General features: G+C 42.6%; 1 protein-coding gene across 1 annotated transcript in view; it reads left to right on the top strand.

The window, feature by feature from the left end:
* The window catches only part of DNAJC3 (DnaJ heat shock protein family (Hsp40) member C3), a 70,393-nt gene extending 52,457 nt beyond the window's left edge, over positions 1 to 17,936 (top strand). The window contains exons 10-12 of the mRNA XM_027588083.2: positions 12,574 to 12,706; positions 13,540 to 13,688; positions 15,239 to 17,936. Coding sequence (XP_027443884.1) covers positions 12,574 to 12,706; positions 13,540 to 13,688; positions 15,239 to 15,396 — 440 coding nt within the window. The 3' untranslated portion in view covers positions 15,397 to 17,936. The remainder of the gene's footprint in view (positions 1 to 12,573; positions 12,707 to 13,539; positions 13,689 to 15,238) is intronic.
* Positions 17,937 to 18,555: the final 619 nt, after the last annotated feature.

Genomic DNA, 18,555 nt, shown 5'->3' with positions numbered 1-18,555 from the left:
GATTATACACTGGGGAATCTTTCTGAATTATTGTTTTAGATAAAATGTTGTTCGAGTCACAAGTATGGCAACTAAGCAACCTCAGGGAGAGATTGAGAATGGGATTGCTAGGTCTCTCAGTTTGGGGGTGGGGGGTGCCAAGGAGGCCTGTATAACTAACACTGAAGGGTATTACTTGACTTGTTTAGATTTGAGCTGGAGGTTTAGTAAATGAGATAGATGAGTGGTAATCTTACTTAACTAGGCTAAATCATATTTTGAAATCCCGAGCTAGAATATGAGGGCTTTCTATATTCTGTTTACTGGTTTTATCTTTTTTTAAATAAGCAGTTTAAAATGATGATAGGAAGCTAATGAATAAAGAGAAAAAAGGTTTAGGTTAGTGAATAATGGAACATGGAGATTTATTAATTTGGGGATTATGACAGAATTATCAGGAAAGATATTAGGGGATTCCATTCACTAGAAAGTAAGTAAAGTAAGCCTGTTGTTTGAGGATGCCTCTGAGATCATGAAAAATGAAGGAGGCTCTTCAGATCTATACAAGTAATTCTTTTCATAGCTTTTGAGAGGAGCAAACTGACATTGAAGCATTACTAAACAGTAGGTAAAGTTCCTTTGAATATAGGGATGATTCAGGTGTCCTTCTGAGATAAGCAGTTATATTGGCTAGAAGTTAAGCTATGTGAGGACCTGTGTCTATTTTATTAATTGATCCGTCTCTGCTACTTGTGCCTGGCACGTAGCAGGCCCTCATATATTTGCTGAATGAATGAATGAATGTAGTTTATCAAGAAGGGCATAGTGGAAAGAGTATGGGATTTAGAATTAGTCCTGAATTTTAGTCTGACTATACTATTTATTTTATTTTTTATTTTTACTTGTAGGAAAATTCATATAACATAAAATTGGCCATCTTAGCCATTTTTTTAAGTTTTTATTTTTATTTATTATTTACTTATTTTTTAAGGATTTTATTTATTTGTCAGAGAGAAAGAGAGAGCGAGAGCACAAGTAAGGGGAACAACAGGCAGAGGGAGAAGCAGGCTCCCCTGTGAGCAGGGAGCCCGATGCGGGGCTCGATCCCATCATGACCTGAGCCGAAGGCAGACGCTTAACAACTGAGCCACCCAGGCCCCCCCCCCCAAGTTTTTATTTTAATCACTGGGTGCTCATCGTGACAAGTGCACTCCTTAATCTCCCATCACCTATTTCACTCATCCCCTTTCCCACCTCCCCTCTGGTAACCATCAGTTTGTTCTCTATAGTTAAGAGCCTGAAGGACACCTGGCTGGCTCAGTCGGTAAATCATGTGACTCTTAATCTTGGGGTTGTGAATTTGAGCCCCACTTTGGATGTAGAGATTACTTAAAAAAAAAAAGTGTCAGCTCCTTGATTTGTCTCTTTTTCCTTTTCCTTGTGTTGTTGTATTTCTTAAATTTCAGTGAGTGAAATCATATGGTATTTGCCTTCCTCTGACTGACTCATTTCACTTAGCATTATACTCTCTAGTTCCATCCATGTCATTGCAAATGGCAAGATTTCATTCTTTATTATGGCTGAATAATATTCTATTGCAGATATATACCACATCTTTGTCCATTCATCTGTCCATGGACACTTGGGCTGCTTCCATATCCTGGCTATTGTGAATAATGCTGCTATACACATAGAAGTGCATGTATCCCCTTGAATTAGTGTTTTTGTATTCTTTGGGTAAATATCCAGTAATGCAATTGCTGGATCGTAGGGTAGTTCTAGTTTTAACCTTTTGAGGAACCTCTGTACTGTTTTCCAGAGTGACTGTACCAGTTTGCATTCCCACTAACAGTGTAGGAGGGTTCCTTTTTCTCCACATCCTCGCCAACACCTGTTGTTTCTTGTGTTGTTGATTTTAGCCATTCTGACAGCTTTGAGGTGAAGAACTCATTATAGTTTTGATATGCATTTCCCTAATGAGAAGTGGTGATGAGCATCTTTTCAGGTGTCTGTTAGCCATCTGGATGTCTTCTTTGAAGAAATGTCTGTTGATGTCTTCTGCCCATTTTTAAATTGGATTATTTGTTTTTTGGGTGCTGAGTTTTATAAGTTCTTTATATATTTTGGATACTAACCCTTTATTGGATATGTCATTTACAGATATCTTCTCCCATTCAGTAGGTTACTTTTGAGTTTTGTTGATCCTTTCCTTCATTGTGCAGAAGGTTTTTATTTTGATGTAGCCCCAATAGTTTATTTTTACTTTTGTTTTCCTTGCCTCAGGAGGCATATCTAGAAAAAAGTTGCTATAGCCAATGTCAGAGATATTACTGCCCGTGCTCTCTTTAAGGACTTTAATGGTTTCAGATCTCACATTTAGTTCTTTAATCCATCTTGAATTTATCTTTGTGTATGGTGTAAGAAAGTGGTCTGGTTTAATCTTTTAATTAATTAATTTATTTATTTAAAGATTCTGTTTATTTATTTGACAGAGAGAGACACAGTGAGAGAGGGAACACAAGCAGGGGTAGTGGGAGAGGGAGAAGCAGGCCTCCCGCTGAGCAGGGAGCCCGAGCAGGGCTCGATACCAGGACCCTGGGATCATGACCTGAGCCGAAGGTAGATGCTTAATGACTGAGCCACCCAGGCGCCAGGTTTCATTCTTTTGCACTTGGCTCTCTAGTTTTCCCAACACCATTTGTTGAAGAGACTCTCTTTTTCCATTGGATCTTCTCTCTGGCTTTGTCAAAGATTAATTGACCATATGATTGTGGGTGTATTTCTGGGTTTTGTATTGTGTTCCCTTGATCTGTGGGTCTGTTTTTGTGCCTGTACCATACTGGTTTGATTACTACAGCTTTGTAATTAACTTGAAGTCTGGAACTGTGATGCCTCCAGCTTTGCTTTTCTTTTTCAAGATTGCTTTGGCTATTCGTGGTCTTCTGTGGTTCCATACAAAGGTTAAGATAGTTTGTTCCAGCTCTGTGGAAGATGCTGTTGGTATTTTGAGAGGGATTGCATTAAATGTATAGATTGCTTTGGGTAGTGTAGACGTTTTAACAGTATTTGTTCTTCCAGTCCGTGAGCACAGAATGTCTTTCATTTCTTTGTGTCGTCTTTAATTTCTTTCATCCCAGTGTTTTACGGTTTTCAGAGTACAGGTCTTTTACCTCTTTGGTTAGGTTTATTCCTGGGTATCTTACTATTTTTGATGCAGTTGTAAATGGGATTGTTTTCCCAATTTCTCTTTCTGCTGCTTCATTATTGGTGTATAGAAACGCAACAGATTTCTGTAGATTGATTTTGTATCCTGTGACTTTACTGAATTTATCAGTTCTAGCAGCTTTTCGGTGGAGTCTTTTTGGTTTTCTGTGTGTAGTATCATGTCATCTGCAAGTAGTGGAAGTTTTACTTCTTCCTTACTGATTTGGATGCCTTTTATTTCTTTTTGTTGTCTGACTGCTGTGGCTAGGATTTCCAGTGCTATGTTGAGTAGAAGTGTTGAGAGTGGACATCCTTATCTTGTTCTTGACCTTAGAGGAAAGGCTCTCAGTTTTTCCTCATTGAGGATGATGTTAGCTGTGGGTGTTTCATATATGGCCTTTATTATGTTGAAGTATGTTCCCTCTAAACCTACTTTGTTGAGGGTTTTTTTTTTTATCATGAATGGATGTTGTACTTTGTCAAATGCTTTTTCTGCATCTATTGAGATGATCATATGGTTCTTATCCTTTCTCTTATTGATGTGATGTATCATGCTGTGATTTGAACCACACTTGCAACCCAGGAATAGATCCCACTTGATGGTGTTGAATGATCTTTTTAATGTATTGTTGGATTTGGTTTGCTAGTATCTTGTTGAGGATTTTTATATTTATGTTCATCAGAGATATTGGCCGGTAGTTCTGTTTTTTTGTCGTGTTTTTATCTGTTTTGGTATCAGGGTAATGCTGGCCTCATAGAATGAACTTGAAAGTTTTCCTTGCTTTTCTATTTTTTGGAATACTTTGAGAAGAATAGGTAATAACTCTTCTTTAAATGTTTGGTAGAATTCCCCTGTGAAGACTTCTGGTCCTGGACTTTTTTTTGGGGGAGTTGATTATTGATTCAATTTCTTTGCTGGTAATCCATCTGTTCAAGTTTTCTGTTTCTCCCTGTTTCAGTTTTGGTTGGTTATATGTCTAGGAATTTATTTTTTCTGGGTTGTCCAATTTGTTTCCATATAGTTTTTCATAATATCCTCTTATAACTTTGTATTTTTGTGGTGCTGGTTGTTATTTCTTCTCTCTCATTTGTGGTTTTATTTATTTGCATCCTTTCTCTTTTTTTCTTGATATGTCTGGCTAGAGGTTTATTAATTTTATTGTTTGTTTTTTTTTTTTTCAAAGAACCAGCTCCTGGTTTCATTGCTCTGTTTTATTTTTTTTTCAGTTTCTATATCATTTATTTCTGCTCTAATCTTTATTCCTTGCTTCTGCTAATTTTAGGTTTTGTTTGTTCTTTTTCTAGCTCCTTTAGTTGTAAAGTCAGGCTGTTTGAGATTTTTCTTGCTTCTTGAGGTAGGCCTGTATTGCTATGAACTTCCCTTTTAGAACAGCTTTTGCTCTGTGCAAAGGTTTTGAACTGTTGTGTTTTCATTTTCATTTGTTTCCATGTACTTTTAAATTTCTTCTTTTATTTCCTGGTTGACCCATTCATTGTTTAATTGCATGTTATTTAAGTAGCATGTGGTCTTTCCAGATTTTTTCTTGGGGTTGACTTCTAGGTTCATAGTGCTGTGATCAGAAGAGATGCCTGATATGACATCAGCCTTTTTTAAATTTGTTGAGGCTTGTTTTGTGGCCTAATATATGATCTTTTGTGGGGACGATATTCCATGTGCACTTGAAAAGAATGTGTATTCTTCTTAATGGAATGTTCTTAATATATCTGTTAAATCCAGGGTGCTGGGGTGGCTCAGTCGGTTAAGTGTCTGCCTTCAGCAGCTAGGGTCATGATCCCAGGGTCCTGGGATCCAGCCCCAGGGTGGGCTCTCTGCTCAGCAGGGAGCCTGCTTCTCCCTCTCCCTCTGCCTGCTGCTCCGCCTGCTTGTGTGTTTGTGCCGTCTGTCAAATAAATAAAATCTTAAAAATATATATATGTATATTATCTGTTAAATCCGTATGTTCCAGTGTGTCATTCAAAGCCATTGTTTCCTTGTTGATTTTCTGTTTAGATGATCTGTACATTGATGTAAGTGGGGTGTTAAAAGTCCTGTACTATTATTGTATTATTATTGATTAGTTCCTTTATGTTTGTTATTAGCTGTTGTATGTATTTGGGTGCTCCTGTGTTGGGTGCATAAATATTTACAATTGTATATGTTCTTGCTGGATTGTTCTCTTTATTATTATATAGTGTCTTTCTTTGTCTCTTGTTACAGTCTTTGTTTTAAAGTCTAGTTTGTCAGATACAACTATTGCTACTCCAGCTTTCTTTTGATATCCATTTGCTTGATTAATGATTTTTCTGTCTCCTCACTTTCAATCTGCAGGTGTCTTTAGGTCTAAAATGAGGCTCTTGTAGGCAGCATATAGATTGGTCTTGTTTTTTTAATCCATTTTGTCACCCTAGGTCTTTTAATTGGAGTGTTTAATCCACTTACATTCAGTGTAATTATTGATTGATATGTATTTATTGCCATTTTAATTACTTGCTTTGTGATTGTTTCTGAAGATTTTCTGTGATCCTTTCTTGTCTTTCTCTCTTTCATGGCTTGCTGGGGTTTTTTTTAGTGATATATTTGGATTTCTTTCTCTTTATTCTTTGTATATTTATTAGTGGTTTTCGATTTATGGTTACCATTAGATTTGTATATAACCTCTTCTGCATATAGCAATCTCTATTAAGTTGATGGTCATTTAAGTTTAAATCCGTTCTTTTCTCCTCCCCATGTTTTAGGTATATGGTGTCATATTTTATATCCTTTTATTTTGTGAGTTCCTTGACCAATTTTTTACAGAAATATTCATTTTTATTGCTTTTGTGTTTTCTACCTTCATACTGTCACTTTTGGTCTTTCTACTCAGAGTCCCCTTTAATACTTCATGCTGGGCTGGTTTAGTGGTCATGAACTCTAATTTTTGTTTGTTTGGGAAAGTCTGTCTCTCCATCTATACAGATGATAGCCTTGCTGGATAGAGTATTCTTCGATGCAGATTTTTCCCATTTAGCACTTTGAATATGTCATGCCACTCCTTTCTGGCTTGCAAAGGTTTTGCTGAAAAATCCACTGACGGCCTTATGGGCTTTCCTTTGTATGCAGCTATCTTTTGTCTTGCTGCTTTTAATATTTTTTCTTTATCATGTATATTTGCCATTTTAATTACAATGTATTTGTGTGGATACATTGGTATCTTGGTGTGGATCTTTTGTTGATTTTGTTGGTTCTCTGTGTCTCCTGGATCTGGATGTCTGTTTCCTTCCCCAGATTAGGAAGTTTTCCACTATTATTTCTTAACATAAATTCTCTGTCCCCTCTTCTTTCTTCTTCTGTGACTCCTCTAATATGAACGTTACTACCTTTGATGGAGTCACTGAGTTTCCTAAGTGTATTTTTGTTTTGCGTAATTCTTTTTTTCTCTTTTGTTCAGCTTGATCACTTTCCATTACTCTTCTATAGGTCATTAATTCCTTCCTCTCCTTTTTCCAGCCTGCTCTTTATATCAGGTGTGTTTCTCATTTTGTTTATTAAGCCCCTTTTCTCTGTTATGTTATTCCTTATCTCTGTGTTAATTATCTCACTGATGTTCTCTGCTCTTTTCTGCAGTCCAGTGAGTAGCCTTATGATCAATCATTGCTTTAAATTCTCCATCAGGCCTGTAACTTAGATCTGTTTCACTTAGATCTGTGGCTGTGGCCTGGTCCTCTTCTTTCATTTGGGAAAGTCTTCTGTCTTCTCATTTGTCTAAGTCTCTGTGCCTGTTTCTCTGTTAGGAAAGTCAGCCCTGTCTCCTGTTCTTGAGGGTGATGGCTTTATGAAGAAGACATGCTGTGGGCCCCTGCCGTGTGCTGTCCCCTGCCCCCCAGGGCCTGGCGCTCCCCGGAGTGTGTCTGGTATGAGCTCTGCTCTTATGTCCTGGCCGCTTTGTCCTTCAGGCCGGTCGTCTGCAGAGGCTCTCTTTGCCTGTCGGGGGCAGTGTGTGGTCCCTGGTCTGAAGACGGCGAGTTTTAACCCCGTGTGCTCTGGTTGGCTTGTAAAACGTGACCTGTTGCTGCTTGGACCAAGGCCTCGAGGTGCACGACTCCCAGAGGGGGAGATGTGGTGCCAGCCAGAGTTTGTGGGGTCTCGGGGAGGCTGCTCACCCTACTGGGACAGAGGCAGGTGTGCCTAGCATGGGTGGTTCTTCTGGAGCACAGCGTTGGGGGGACCTGGTATAAGCATGTTAGGTGGCGAGTGTTGGCGCTGCCGGGTTCCTGCTAGTGGCTCTGTATTTCTGCTGAGCCACGGGGCAGGGAGAGGGCACGGGCCACCAGCGCCTTTGTGCCCCGCATTCTCTCCGGGAACGCGGCCTCTCTGGGACACACTCTGAAATGAGTGAGCAAGCCCCTGGCTGTGTGCCCCAGGCGTCTTCAGACGGGCCATCGCGGTGCTGTGTGCCGGTGGCCGGTTTGCCCCGCACGTTCTCTAGGCACAGCGCCGCGTCTCGCGCTCCTTGGCGCTCCCAGAGCCCAGCAGCCTGAGCCTTACAGCCCCAGGCTTTAAGCACCGCTGGTTGGAAGAACTCACATGGTTTGGGCGCTCTCGCTTTCCCAGCCGATTGTTCTATCAAGCTGCCATTTTTTTCTCTAGGTGCTTTAAACTCTATTTCCATTTCGTTAGGTCCTTCTTTTTTTCCCATATGCTTCTGCTTCCTGGGCTCCTTCTCATTTCATCTGTGCTTCTGTGATCATTTTGGTCTTCTTTTTGAGTATTGACTACTCACGTTTTTATCTCCTCTTTGTCTCTTTGCTGAGTTCTTATTCTGTTTTGTGAGTACCCTTAAAAGAGGTGATTGGATTTTTTTTTTTAAGATTTTATTTATTCATGAGAGACAGAGAGAGAAGCAGAGGGAGAAGCAGGCTCCCCGCCGAGCAGGGAGCCCGATGCGGGACTCGATCCCAGGACCCTGGGATCATGACCCGAGCTGAAGGCAGACGCCCAACCATCTGAGCCACCCAGGCACCCCGAGGTGATTGGATTTTTAAAAAAATTCATGCCATAATGTCTGCTCAGAATTTTCATGTATTTGGCTTTTGTCCTGATATATGTTCATTAGGTAAGTTTAGGTGCTCTTTTCCTGTTTCAGTTTAAAAATTGGCTTTGAATTGATGCTGTACCATTTTAAAAAAATGACCCTAGAATGACTTGACTTATCCTGCCCTATTTGTGGGAAAGCGCCTTGGCTGTGTGCGTGTGCGCATGCGTGTGTAAGGGAGTGCCAGGCCCGGGGCAGCCTTCTGTGTTTAACAGTTGCGATACTCTCTGCTTCAGTTTCCACAGACATTCTGCCTCCCACTAAAAGGGCCTTTCTCTACGGCCCTGCCCTCTCCGCTTCTCTGAACCAGACCATGTCCAGGAGGTCCTCCGTTGCCAGCCCAGCTCCTCGTCTGCCCACTTCCTTTGCTACACCAAAGGGGGGTAGATCTTTTGCACTTGAGGGTGAACCCCTCACCTTCACAGAGCACATGGTTGCTGGGGGTTCCTGAGATGTGCTGCCCACAGTGATTTGCTCGTCTCTTTGTTCCCCCCTGTCTTTTCCCCAGTAAGGCCTCTGCTTTATCTTCACTCTCTGGCTCTGGATTTCATGGTTCTCGTGGTATGCAAAGGATAGGGGTTGTCACTCTGGGGTGAGCCCATACACCCGGAAAGTGTATTTTGCTGGCATTTTCTGTGATTTTTTTGCCTTTGGGCTTTCTCACTATTTGCTTCCCCCCTCATCTTGGATTCATGGCAGATACTAGCTCATTTTAGCGGGCCTGGTGCAGTTTGTTTTGCATGATATTTTGGATGAGAAGATGAGTGTTCCATGGGCATATTTATACTGGGGTCTGATGTGCTCTTTAAAAGGCTCTCCAAGGCCCCGTACTGAGAACAGACTTTGAGGGAATGAGCATGGAAGCTGGGAGCAGCCGTTCAGGTGTGTTAATGACGGACTGCGGTCCAGTGGTGAGCAGCAGTGCGGTCCTGGGTCTGTTTTGAAGGGCAGCTGACTGGGGATTTGCTCATGGACTGTGCAGTGAAGGAGCCCAGTCATTTGCAGCCATGCACAACTGTCTCTGAAATGCTGCTTTTGCCCTGGGGAGCTGCGGGCGGGCTCTCTGTGGGTAGGACTGGTTCACAGGAAGACTTCCCCTGCGGGCCTTGCCATCTTGCCCAGTTGCCAAAGTGAGCAGCTCCTTACTTACCTGCTGGGGTCCTTTGGTGTATTTAAATTCTGGGTGGAACTGCTTTTCCTTGGTTTGTTCCAGATCCGTTGTGGAGATCTCGAGTGCCCGTGGGCTTGGTTCTGCAGCTCTTCCTGGTCCCAGCAGCCCCCTCCGTGGCCCCTCCGCACACACAGCTGTGATTCAGTCTAGACACTGGTTGTTGGGCCCCCGTGGTGGTGGGGGGGGTGCCTTAGCTGCTCCACACCCAAGGGGAGAGCTTTAGTCATCCACAGACTGTCCTGGTGGTTGCCTTTAAGCTGCTCCTGCTAAATGCTGAACTGAGGATCCTTGGCCAAAAAGAATGGCTCCCAAATCTGCTAGGGCTTCTACTTGGATGGTGCTTCTCTATACTTAGGTTTATTCATTATTATTAGGATCCTATTTGCTTCCTCTCTTTCAGATTAAGAAAATTTCTGGTCTGCTGTTTTCAGTGCTGCCACAGTTCTATTATTATTTTTATTAATTTTGTCCTTTCAGTGGGGGAGTGGGGTGGAAGGGAGGCACACTCATGCACTTCCCTTGTTTGCATTGTCCCTTCAGAATGAGTGGGGGGAGTATGGAAGAAAAAGTTTTTCTTAGGTTCAGAGGATAGAAAATGAATTGGCTAATACGTAATAGATTTTTTTTTTCAGGGCCTTAATATTTCTGACTTTACTTTTCGTGGATGCTTAATTACAGTATAGGATAAACATAATTGGATGTTACTTAGTTTTCCTTTAAAGATGACTCCTTGGTGGGGCGCCTGGGTGGCTCAGTCGTTAAGCGTCTGCCTTCGGCTCAGGTCATGATCCCAGGGTCCTGGGATCAAGCCCTGCACCGGGCTCCCTGCTCGGCGGGAAGCCTGCTTCTCCCTCTCCCACTCCCCCTGCTTGTGTTCCCTCTCTCGCTGTCTCTCTCTCTGTCGAATAAATAAATAAAATCTTAAAAAAAAAAAAAAAAAGATGACTCCTTGGAGTGTAGAATCTGAGAAAATATAATTAAAAATGATCTATCTAGTTTATGTCTATGGGAAGTTTTAACATCGCCCATATTGTTTCTAATTAAATTACCTACCTGTAATGATGTGAAGTAGGAAACAACCTATAATTTTGTATTTTTTCTGGATTGGGGAAAATGTGTCTACCTTAAATTTTAATAAAAGGGTAGGATATAGAAGACTGCTTTGGGGGAGATACTCTGAACATTTAAGAATGAAAAACATGTTTTAAATGTAGAGTTTGCATAAATAGCAAGATTGCATGTATTGAAACATTTTCCCCTTGTATTACATTCCTTCAAAGTACATTTCCTTACTAGGTTGTGATAATTTAAACCTCACTACTATGATAGTTTTGTGTACTAAATTGGAAAGGTATTTTATGTTGTCACTGTGGGTTGGGTGACTAGTAATGTTTCATATTAATATTTAATATTAATGCATTGAGGCAGGAATTAAGATAAAAGCTTAAAACGTACCCCTCTCTCCCCCCGCCCCCGGACCAGAGGTAGCGTTGGTTCATTTTTCTCTGTAGTGCAGGCTGATTTCAGTCATTCTCCCTTATCTGCAGGGGGTACCTTCCCCCAGTGGATGCCTGAAACTGCTGATCATATCCAACCCGATATATATTGTTTGTTTTTTCTTATACATACATACCCATGATTAACTTATAAATTAGGCATAGTAAGAGATTAATAATAATACTAGAACAATTACAGTATACTGTAATAAAAGTTAGGTGAAAGTGGTCTCTATCAAAATTATCTTATTATGCTGTATTCATCCTTGTTCTTGTGATGGTGGTAAATAAAATGGCTGATGTCTGCGTGATGAGATAAAGTGAAGACATGACCTACGCATTGTGACATGGCATTAGGCTGCTAGTGACCTTCCAGCAGTATGCCAGAAGGATCACGTGCCTTCCTGAATGCCTTCTAGGATTAGCTGTTGCCAAGACAAATCCTCAGACATGTTGTCCAGAGAGAGGTTTTTTGGACTCCAACAGTTCCTTATTTGAGATGTCTGCTTCTCAAGACCACTCCCAGATTTGGTGATTCAGTGGGAGGGCACATAGGACTCAGCACACAGTTGTACCCAGGCTAAGATTTATTCTACTGAAAGGATACAAAGTAACATCAGCAAAGGGAAAAGACACATGGCACAAAATCCAGAGAAAAGCAGGAAGAAGATTCCAAGAGTCTTTCTCTTTGAAATCATAGGACAAGCTGTAATTCCTTAAGACGTGCAAGGTGCTGTCTGCTGGAGAAGCTTGCTAGAGCACCCGTGCCCGGGGCATTCATGAGGGGTTGGTCAGCCAGGCACCTTCTGCCCTGCCAGCACTCAGATTCCCAGAAAGAAAGATGATGTTTAACGTAAACCACGTTGTCTGTACAAACATTGAGGCACAGTGAGCCATTCCTACCAGGAAATGGTGGGAACACTCCTGAAGGCCATCTTCTGATCTGCCAGCCAGGACCAACCTTGCCAGGAGGCCTTTCTAAGGATAACGGTCTCAGGCTTGCTATGTTGACTCTTTTCTACATGACTCTCTTCTACATCAGATATCCTGATGCCTTGTGTTCTAGATAGTCAAGTAAAGTATTCTAAAATAAGGCAAAAACTGTAATATGGATTGTTACCAGACTTCCCATACCAGGACAATGTCATCTGCTTTGATCGATAGCTTAAAAACAGTAGGTTTGTAATAGTTCCTTTTGAAACCCCTAGATGACTTAGACATTCTGATTGCTGATGGTTCTTCTTGCTCCCTTTCTAAGCCTCTGATTCTTCTGAATTGTGGACCTGTAGCTGACCATGCAGATTTTCTTTGCCACGGTCTTATTTTCCTATGTAACGATCAGTTCAGTCGTAGTGATGGAAAGACTGCTTTGTATAAAGTACGGATATGAAGGTGTGGCGGTGGGAAGGTAGGTGAGTAAACAGCAGTGAGTTTTATTGAATGGGAGTAAAAAGCTACCTAAATTCAGCCTTCATTAGGCCTTTTGTAAGTTGGCTAACAAAATCATCACCATCTCCCTTAGGCTCTTAGCAGTAATGGCAAAAGAGTGAAGGGGCTGGGATGGTGATGTGAGTATCAATCTTACGGGATAAGTAGAGTTTATAAATTCCAGTTCCTTTAACAGCATTATCTTAAACGTTTATTTTGACAGCTATTCAGGATTATGAAACTGCGCAGGAACACAATGAAAATGATCAGCAGATTCGGGAAGGTCTAGAGAAGGCACAGAGGCTATTGAAACAGTCGCAGAAACGAGATTATTATAAAATCTTAGGAGTAAAAAGGTGAGTTATTTAAAATTTACATTGTTATTTTTAATCAACTGTTTTAAAGTTTATCATTGCTCTTATTTTTTCTCCTCTGATTCAGTTCCTTGCTTTATATAATTTCAGTCCTGGATTAAACCTAAGCATCTTTTTCACATCGTAACCATCATTTTGTTACAGGTAGATTTCTTTAGACTAGTACTGCAATGATGGGGGAATAAGTAGTTGGTGACAGAGGGATGACACTGTAGCGTGAGTAGGCCCTAGCCTAGATTTTTTGGGAAGGGTAAAGAGGAGTGAGCTTTCTTTTGGTGGGGACAGGAGGGTTTTGGAAAAGCAAACTTCTCTAGGCCAGATTATAAAGTGGTGCTTTGAGAATTAACTTAAAGGCACTGAGATAGACAAAAGCTAGGTAAATTATACAAGATCCACCTTCCCTGAGCAAGGGAACCATCAGTCTTTCAATCAAAAGTCTGAACCAGAACTAAGGAAGCTAACCAGAAGCAAAACAGGAAGTGTGGTTCAGAGTCAGCGTTAGCTCTTAAGACCAAGAATTATATCAGGTAGTTTGGAAATCCAGAACGTTTAAAAATGGGTCTGTGCAGTTCTCTCTCTTAAAAAAAAAAAAAAATCACAAAGATCAAAAGTAATTTCTTCCCATTGAAATTCGGAAGCCTGACCAGCTTTAATGATCGCCTCGAACCGGACATTAAGCTTTTGGCCTGTGACGACATTGGCACGATTAGGAAAACTAGGCTGCTGATTTGCCAGTGGGATCGTAACTGTCAGTTTTTGGGGGTGGTATGTCTGGCACTTTTTGACTAATGAGCATTAATTTTAATACTGCTCAGAAACGCCAAAAAGCAAGAAATCATTAAAGCATACCGAAAACTAGCACTGCAGTGGCACCCAGATAACTTCCAGAATGAAGAAGAAAAGAAAAAAGCGGAGAAAAAGTTCATTGATATAGCAGCTGCTAAAGAAGTTCTCTCTGATCCAGGTATTGTTTGTCTCTCGAAGTGGCTGAGTCAGTGGTTGGTGACTTACTAGCTCTGTTCCCGGTGTTAGACGTGGGGGGTGGGCAAGCTGCCCCCTAGCCTGGCAGTTCCAGAAGTCCAGTTTCAGGCCTGCCCCTGCCAGACTCAGGGCCCCGTGGGCCTGGCGCAGGGGGACACGAGCAAACACGGAAGCAGGAGGCCTGGTTCGACTCCTCTCTTCTGCACAAGTGACTAGAGCTTGTTGAGTCTCCGCTCGTCCACCTGCGATAGGAAAGCACAACAGTGAGGGGGAGGTCTCAGGTTCTTCCCCCCTCCCCCTCAATGATGAACTCTTCATACCAAACTTGTAGGAGCGTGATTAGGAAACCGGGGTGCCAGGCTGGAATGTACTAGCCTATCCTGTGTTCCCCAGGAATCCTGCCCGAAGTCAAATGTTCATTAGATTTTCCAGTTGCTGGAAATGCTTTTATCATATGCTAAAATAGCCTGGAAAATGAGAGAGAAGGCAAAGAAATTAGGTAATAGTGAACAATGTTGAGAGATTTGCAGAGGGAATTGAATATTAAGCTAATAACTATTCCTTCTGTCTTTCCATGTCAGCAGGAGCTATGACTAGGGCTAGACGAATTCATCAGAAATAGAAGGAAATGACATTTTATGCCCATTTGGCCAATCTTTTTTGAACATCTGCTTATGCTATGGAAGCGAAGCTTTGTGAGCCTCTGTGCTCATTTATGATCCCGCAAGAGAGGTAGAGCCGTACTTACGGAGTAGAGCAGGATGCTCCGTTCTTTTACTCAGCAGCTGAGTGCCGGCCACCCCTTGGTCTGTCCTCCGAGCTCACCCCGTGCACACGGGAGGGGGCGGTCACAGAGGCATCAGGAACTGCAGTTGCCATTACTAAGGGTTCTTTTGTGTTCCGTTGGTTTTTCTTAGCCCCGTTCTTATTTTAAGGATGAAATAGTTCTTTTGGTCTCTGAGGATGTTAGTCTGCTCTCCTGCCCCCCCCCCCCCCCCCCCGGACGTGTTCCTCTGTCCCATTAGTCGGCATTAGTGTCGGTCTCATCGGAGACCTTCCTCGGGACTGCTGGGCATGGCAGTCGGGGCGGCCTCCTGAGCTGTACGCCAGGGAACCTTAGTTCTGCTCGGATCGAAGACGGAGGCCCAGAAAGACGCCTGGCGTGTTGGCGAGGTTGGGACTGCATTGCTGGGGCCAGGATGGTGACATGGCTCTTTGAGTGGGACTTTTGGAGGTCTCCTCCACTGCAATTATTTTTTTCCAGAGAAGAATTTCCTTGGGTAGATGCTTGTGAGGTGAGAAGATTCAGGGGGCCTGAATTTCAATGAATTCCCATTGTCAGCCCTGAACGTCAACCCCTTCTCCGTGATGGGTCCCCTCTGGGACCTTTCTCCTGAGACCAAACCTCGGGGCTGGGTGGGAACGGGATGTGTATCAGGCACAACCGTTTGGATAAGAGGAGAGGAAGTAGTCCTCCCCTCACCCCCATGCTTAGTGAATACCTGGGTCTTAATTTGCTCGTTTCGTTCCTAGAAATGAGGAAGAAGTTTGATGACGGAGAAGATCCGCTGGATGCAGAGAGCCAACAAGGAGGTGGTGGCAACCCTTTCCACAGGAGCTGGAACTCATGGCAGGGGTTCAATCCCTTCAGCTCAGGCGGACCTTTTAGATTTAAATTCCACTTCAATTAAACCAGCTGTTTTTCTGCTCTTCTTCCTTAATTTTTTTTTAAAGATTAAACACAAAGAAACCTTGTTCCGGGATCCTAATGAAAAAGAAAATTCAAATCTTTTAGTTTGTCCCTGACCAAAGAGTTGTTTTAATAGGAAAAATCGTTCTATATCCCTTTTAGACTGGAGGTTGACGGGTGCACGGAGGCAGGGAGGCGAAGACCGGGTGTGTCTCTGACAAAGCAGCCCATGCAGGTGTTTGGAGGGCCTGGAAGAAGGGTCTGCGGTAGGCGCACCTGCGGCAGGGCTCCCGTATGTGTCTGCGCTGGAGCCCGCCGAGACTCTTCTTCCCAGTCTTGCAGAGGGCAGCAGTGCCCACGTGGGCAAGGAGGAGCCAGGAGCTTCATGAGACGGGGTTGTGTTTTAGGATTCTTAAAGAGAATATCAACATTTTGAGTTGTACGTTCTTGGGGACACCTTTGCTTAGGTTCTGGTCAGTCCGGTTGCTTGCAAATACCTGTAAATTACAGAGCCTCGGCCAATCCACATGCATTTCCCTCTCTGCTGGCGTGAGCGTGGCTGTCACAGGAGGAGGGACGGAGCCCATCTTTTAGAAAACTTGCTACCAAATGGTAGTTGCTGTTGCCAGGTGCAGAGTCTGGATGGATGTGAAGCATGTATTTTATGTCGGGTACCTGCGAGAGAACACGGAAGACCACGGACATAGAATTAACCGTAAAAACATATGGGCCCTTTTGTTTAATAACGTGAAACAAATTAAGAGAGACTATGAAACACAGGTTCAGATAATAGAGCAGTGGTGTCACTTAAAACAAGCTTGAAGTGCAGAATGTAGTATTTTAAGAACTGAAGTTGTGAGTTATACAGAATTTCCTGTTAACAGGACTGCCTTAGAAATGTACAACTGCCTCGGTTGACAGAGACAGAATGCCATGTTCCCCACTTTTAATAAAGGCAGTGGGGCAGCAGCTTGTTCATCCTGACCGACGCTCCTGAACCGTAGTCCCTCCGCCCCCCCCTGTGGGACTGTCTGAGGTGGGCGCTACACAGGAGACCTGCCCCTTGACCCGACCCTGATGCCTCTGGATGTTTTCCTGCCTAGAAAAAAATACACGTTTACAAATCTAGTCAGCTCTGGCTACATTTCCACCATCGCGATGGCATCTCTTCTTGGGATACCTTCTTACCTTTAAGAAATGAACTTATTCAGTCTTTGTATACTGGATAATTTTTTCCCTAAAAACTGAGTGTTACTTTAATCAAGAACATTAAATATTTATGGAACTATTGATGCTGCATTTAAACTCTGAGAGAATTACTTTAGATAAGAATTACTACCTTCATTCTGGAAAGGTTTTTTTTGTTTTGGCCTCAGAGCATTTTGATGAGTATGGGTCTAATATGTTGTTTTTATGAAATCAAGCATTTTAATTTCAGTGGCGGGAGGTGTCCTGACCATAGCAGCCAAGTAAGTGCAGGGCCTTTCCTTCTGCAGTGATCCTGAAACAGACGGGGAGATTTCCTTAAGTGGAGGGGCAAAAATCACATAGTTGAGCTGAGCAAAACGCCTGTGTGCTTTTTGCATCTATTTAGAAGTCTATTTCTTACCAATAAACTTAATGCATTTTGAAAATTAGTGAATAGTTCACAGCTTTCCTTTCGTTTTAAGGTCTCAGAATTCAAGTCAGTGCTGAAAGGATTTCCGAGGGAAATTCAGTTTTGTTTATTCTTTCATCTTAGTAAGCTCATGACTGCATTATATCAGTGATATTGTTTGCCAGCCTGGTTCTTTGGTACATGAGGTCACTGTGACCGTTTTTGCGATCTAGCAATGGCCTCTACCTACTTTTAAAGTAAGAATTTTCACACAAAATCAGAACAAGGAAATATGAAATCACTTGCCTTTCCACGCAGGGAAGACGAGGAGTCGCCCCAAGGAGCCGGAGGGAGTCAGGACGGTGGCGGGCTGGCCGGTGGGCAATGCGTCCGGGTGCTGCCCACACGGCCGTTTGCATGATTCTGTCCGCACTGGTAATGACTCTAAGTCCTGGTCCTGAAATTTTACCGTGGGTTCAGTTTAGTCACCGTAACTGAAATGCGCAGCTACTTGCTGGTCTTCAGTGAAGAGAGAGGAGCTACGGGGCCAAGTGCCAGCGCCACAGAGAGACTCGAGGAGGACAGTGCGGCCTGTGACTGTGAGCCCCGCGCCGACAGAAGCTGCGTCCCGCCGGCCTGCTGGGCGACGTCCTCACGCTCACACTCCGGAGAGCTCGGGACTGAACATTTGACTTGTTCTTGGCTTCCTTCTACTTGCCAGTCTCCTGGCTCTTGTTTCTGGGGCCTGTAACTGCCCGGTAACCGTGACGGCTGTTTCTGGAAAAGTCAACTCACAAGGCTGCCTAGCCTTCGCTGTAGTAGATTCCTTTCTTAAACTCCTTCCTTCCTTTTTGGTAAGCTCCTGAAATGAAGTAACCCTTGTCTGTACATCGTGGATATTTCCCACAGCAGCAAGTATTAAACACATCAGCCTATAAACATGAGATGGTTCTAAAAAGAATAAATTTATTGCCCATTTTTGAAACTTTGTGCTTTCTTAGCATGGATAAATGAAAACTGGAAAACGAAAACCAACAGTTTACTACTGTGAATTGGATGGATGTAATGCTAACTTTAAAATATCTTTAGTCAGTATTAAAAATTTATCTTAAATGCCAGTATGAAAACAACTTTCTGGGACTCTGATAATGGAATGTAAAAACTACCCATAGTTGTTTTTTTTTAAGGGAAAAATACTGACAACCAAGTATGAAAAAAGTTAACAGAATCACAATTTGAAATTGGCAGCATTTCCTATTCATGGTGGAAAATGGAAGACTTCACTTTAAACACAAGAAATTGGTCAGAAGTTGTGACATTTACTGTGGAAAAAATGCATAAGATGGCTTAAGTTAAAACCGGTTCCTCAGTCAGGTTGGGTTAGAGCTGCCTGCCTTAAAGCACAGGGTGCTGGCAACAGGCCTTGCAAAAGCTCTAAGGACCGTGCGTGGTGTGACCTAGAGAAATTCATGCAACTTCGTTGAACGTAGTGGACTTTCCCATATTTATAAAGGGAGGAAGGCAAATGCTAATTTGTCAACAAATAATATCCTTATTCTAAAT

Source organism: Zalophus californianus, chromosome 3, assembly GCF_009762305.2.
Source record: "Zalophus californianus isolate mZalCal1 chromosome 3, mZalCal1.pri.v2, whole genome shotgun sequence".
NCBI lineage: Eukaryota > Metazoa > Chordata > Mammalia > Carnivora > Otariidae > Zalophus > Zalophus californianus.
This window is presented reverse-complemented; position numbering and strand designations above follow the sequence as displayed.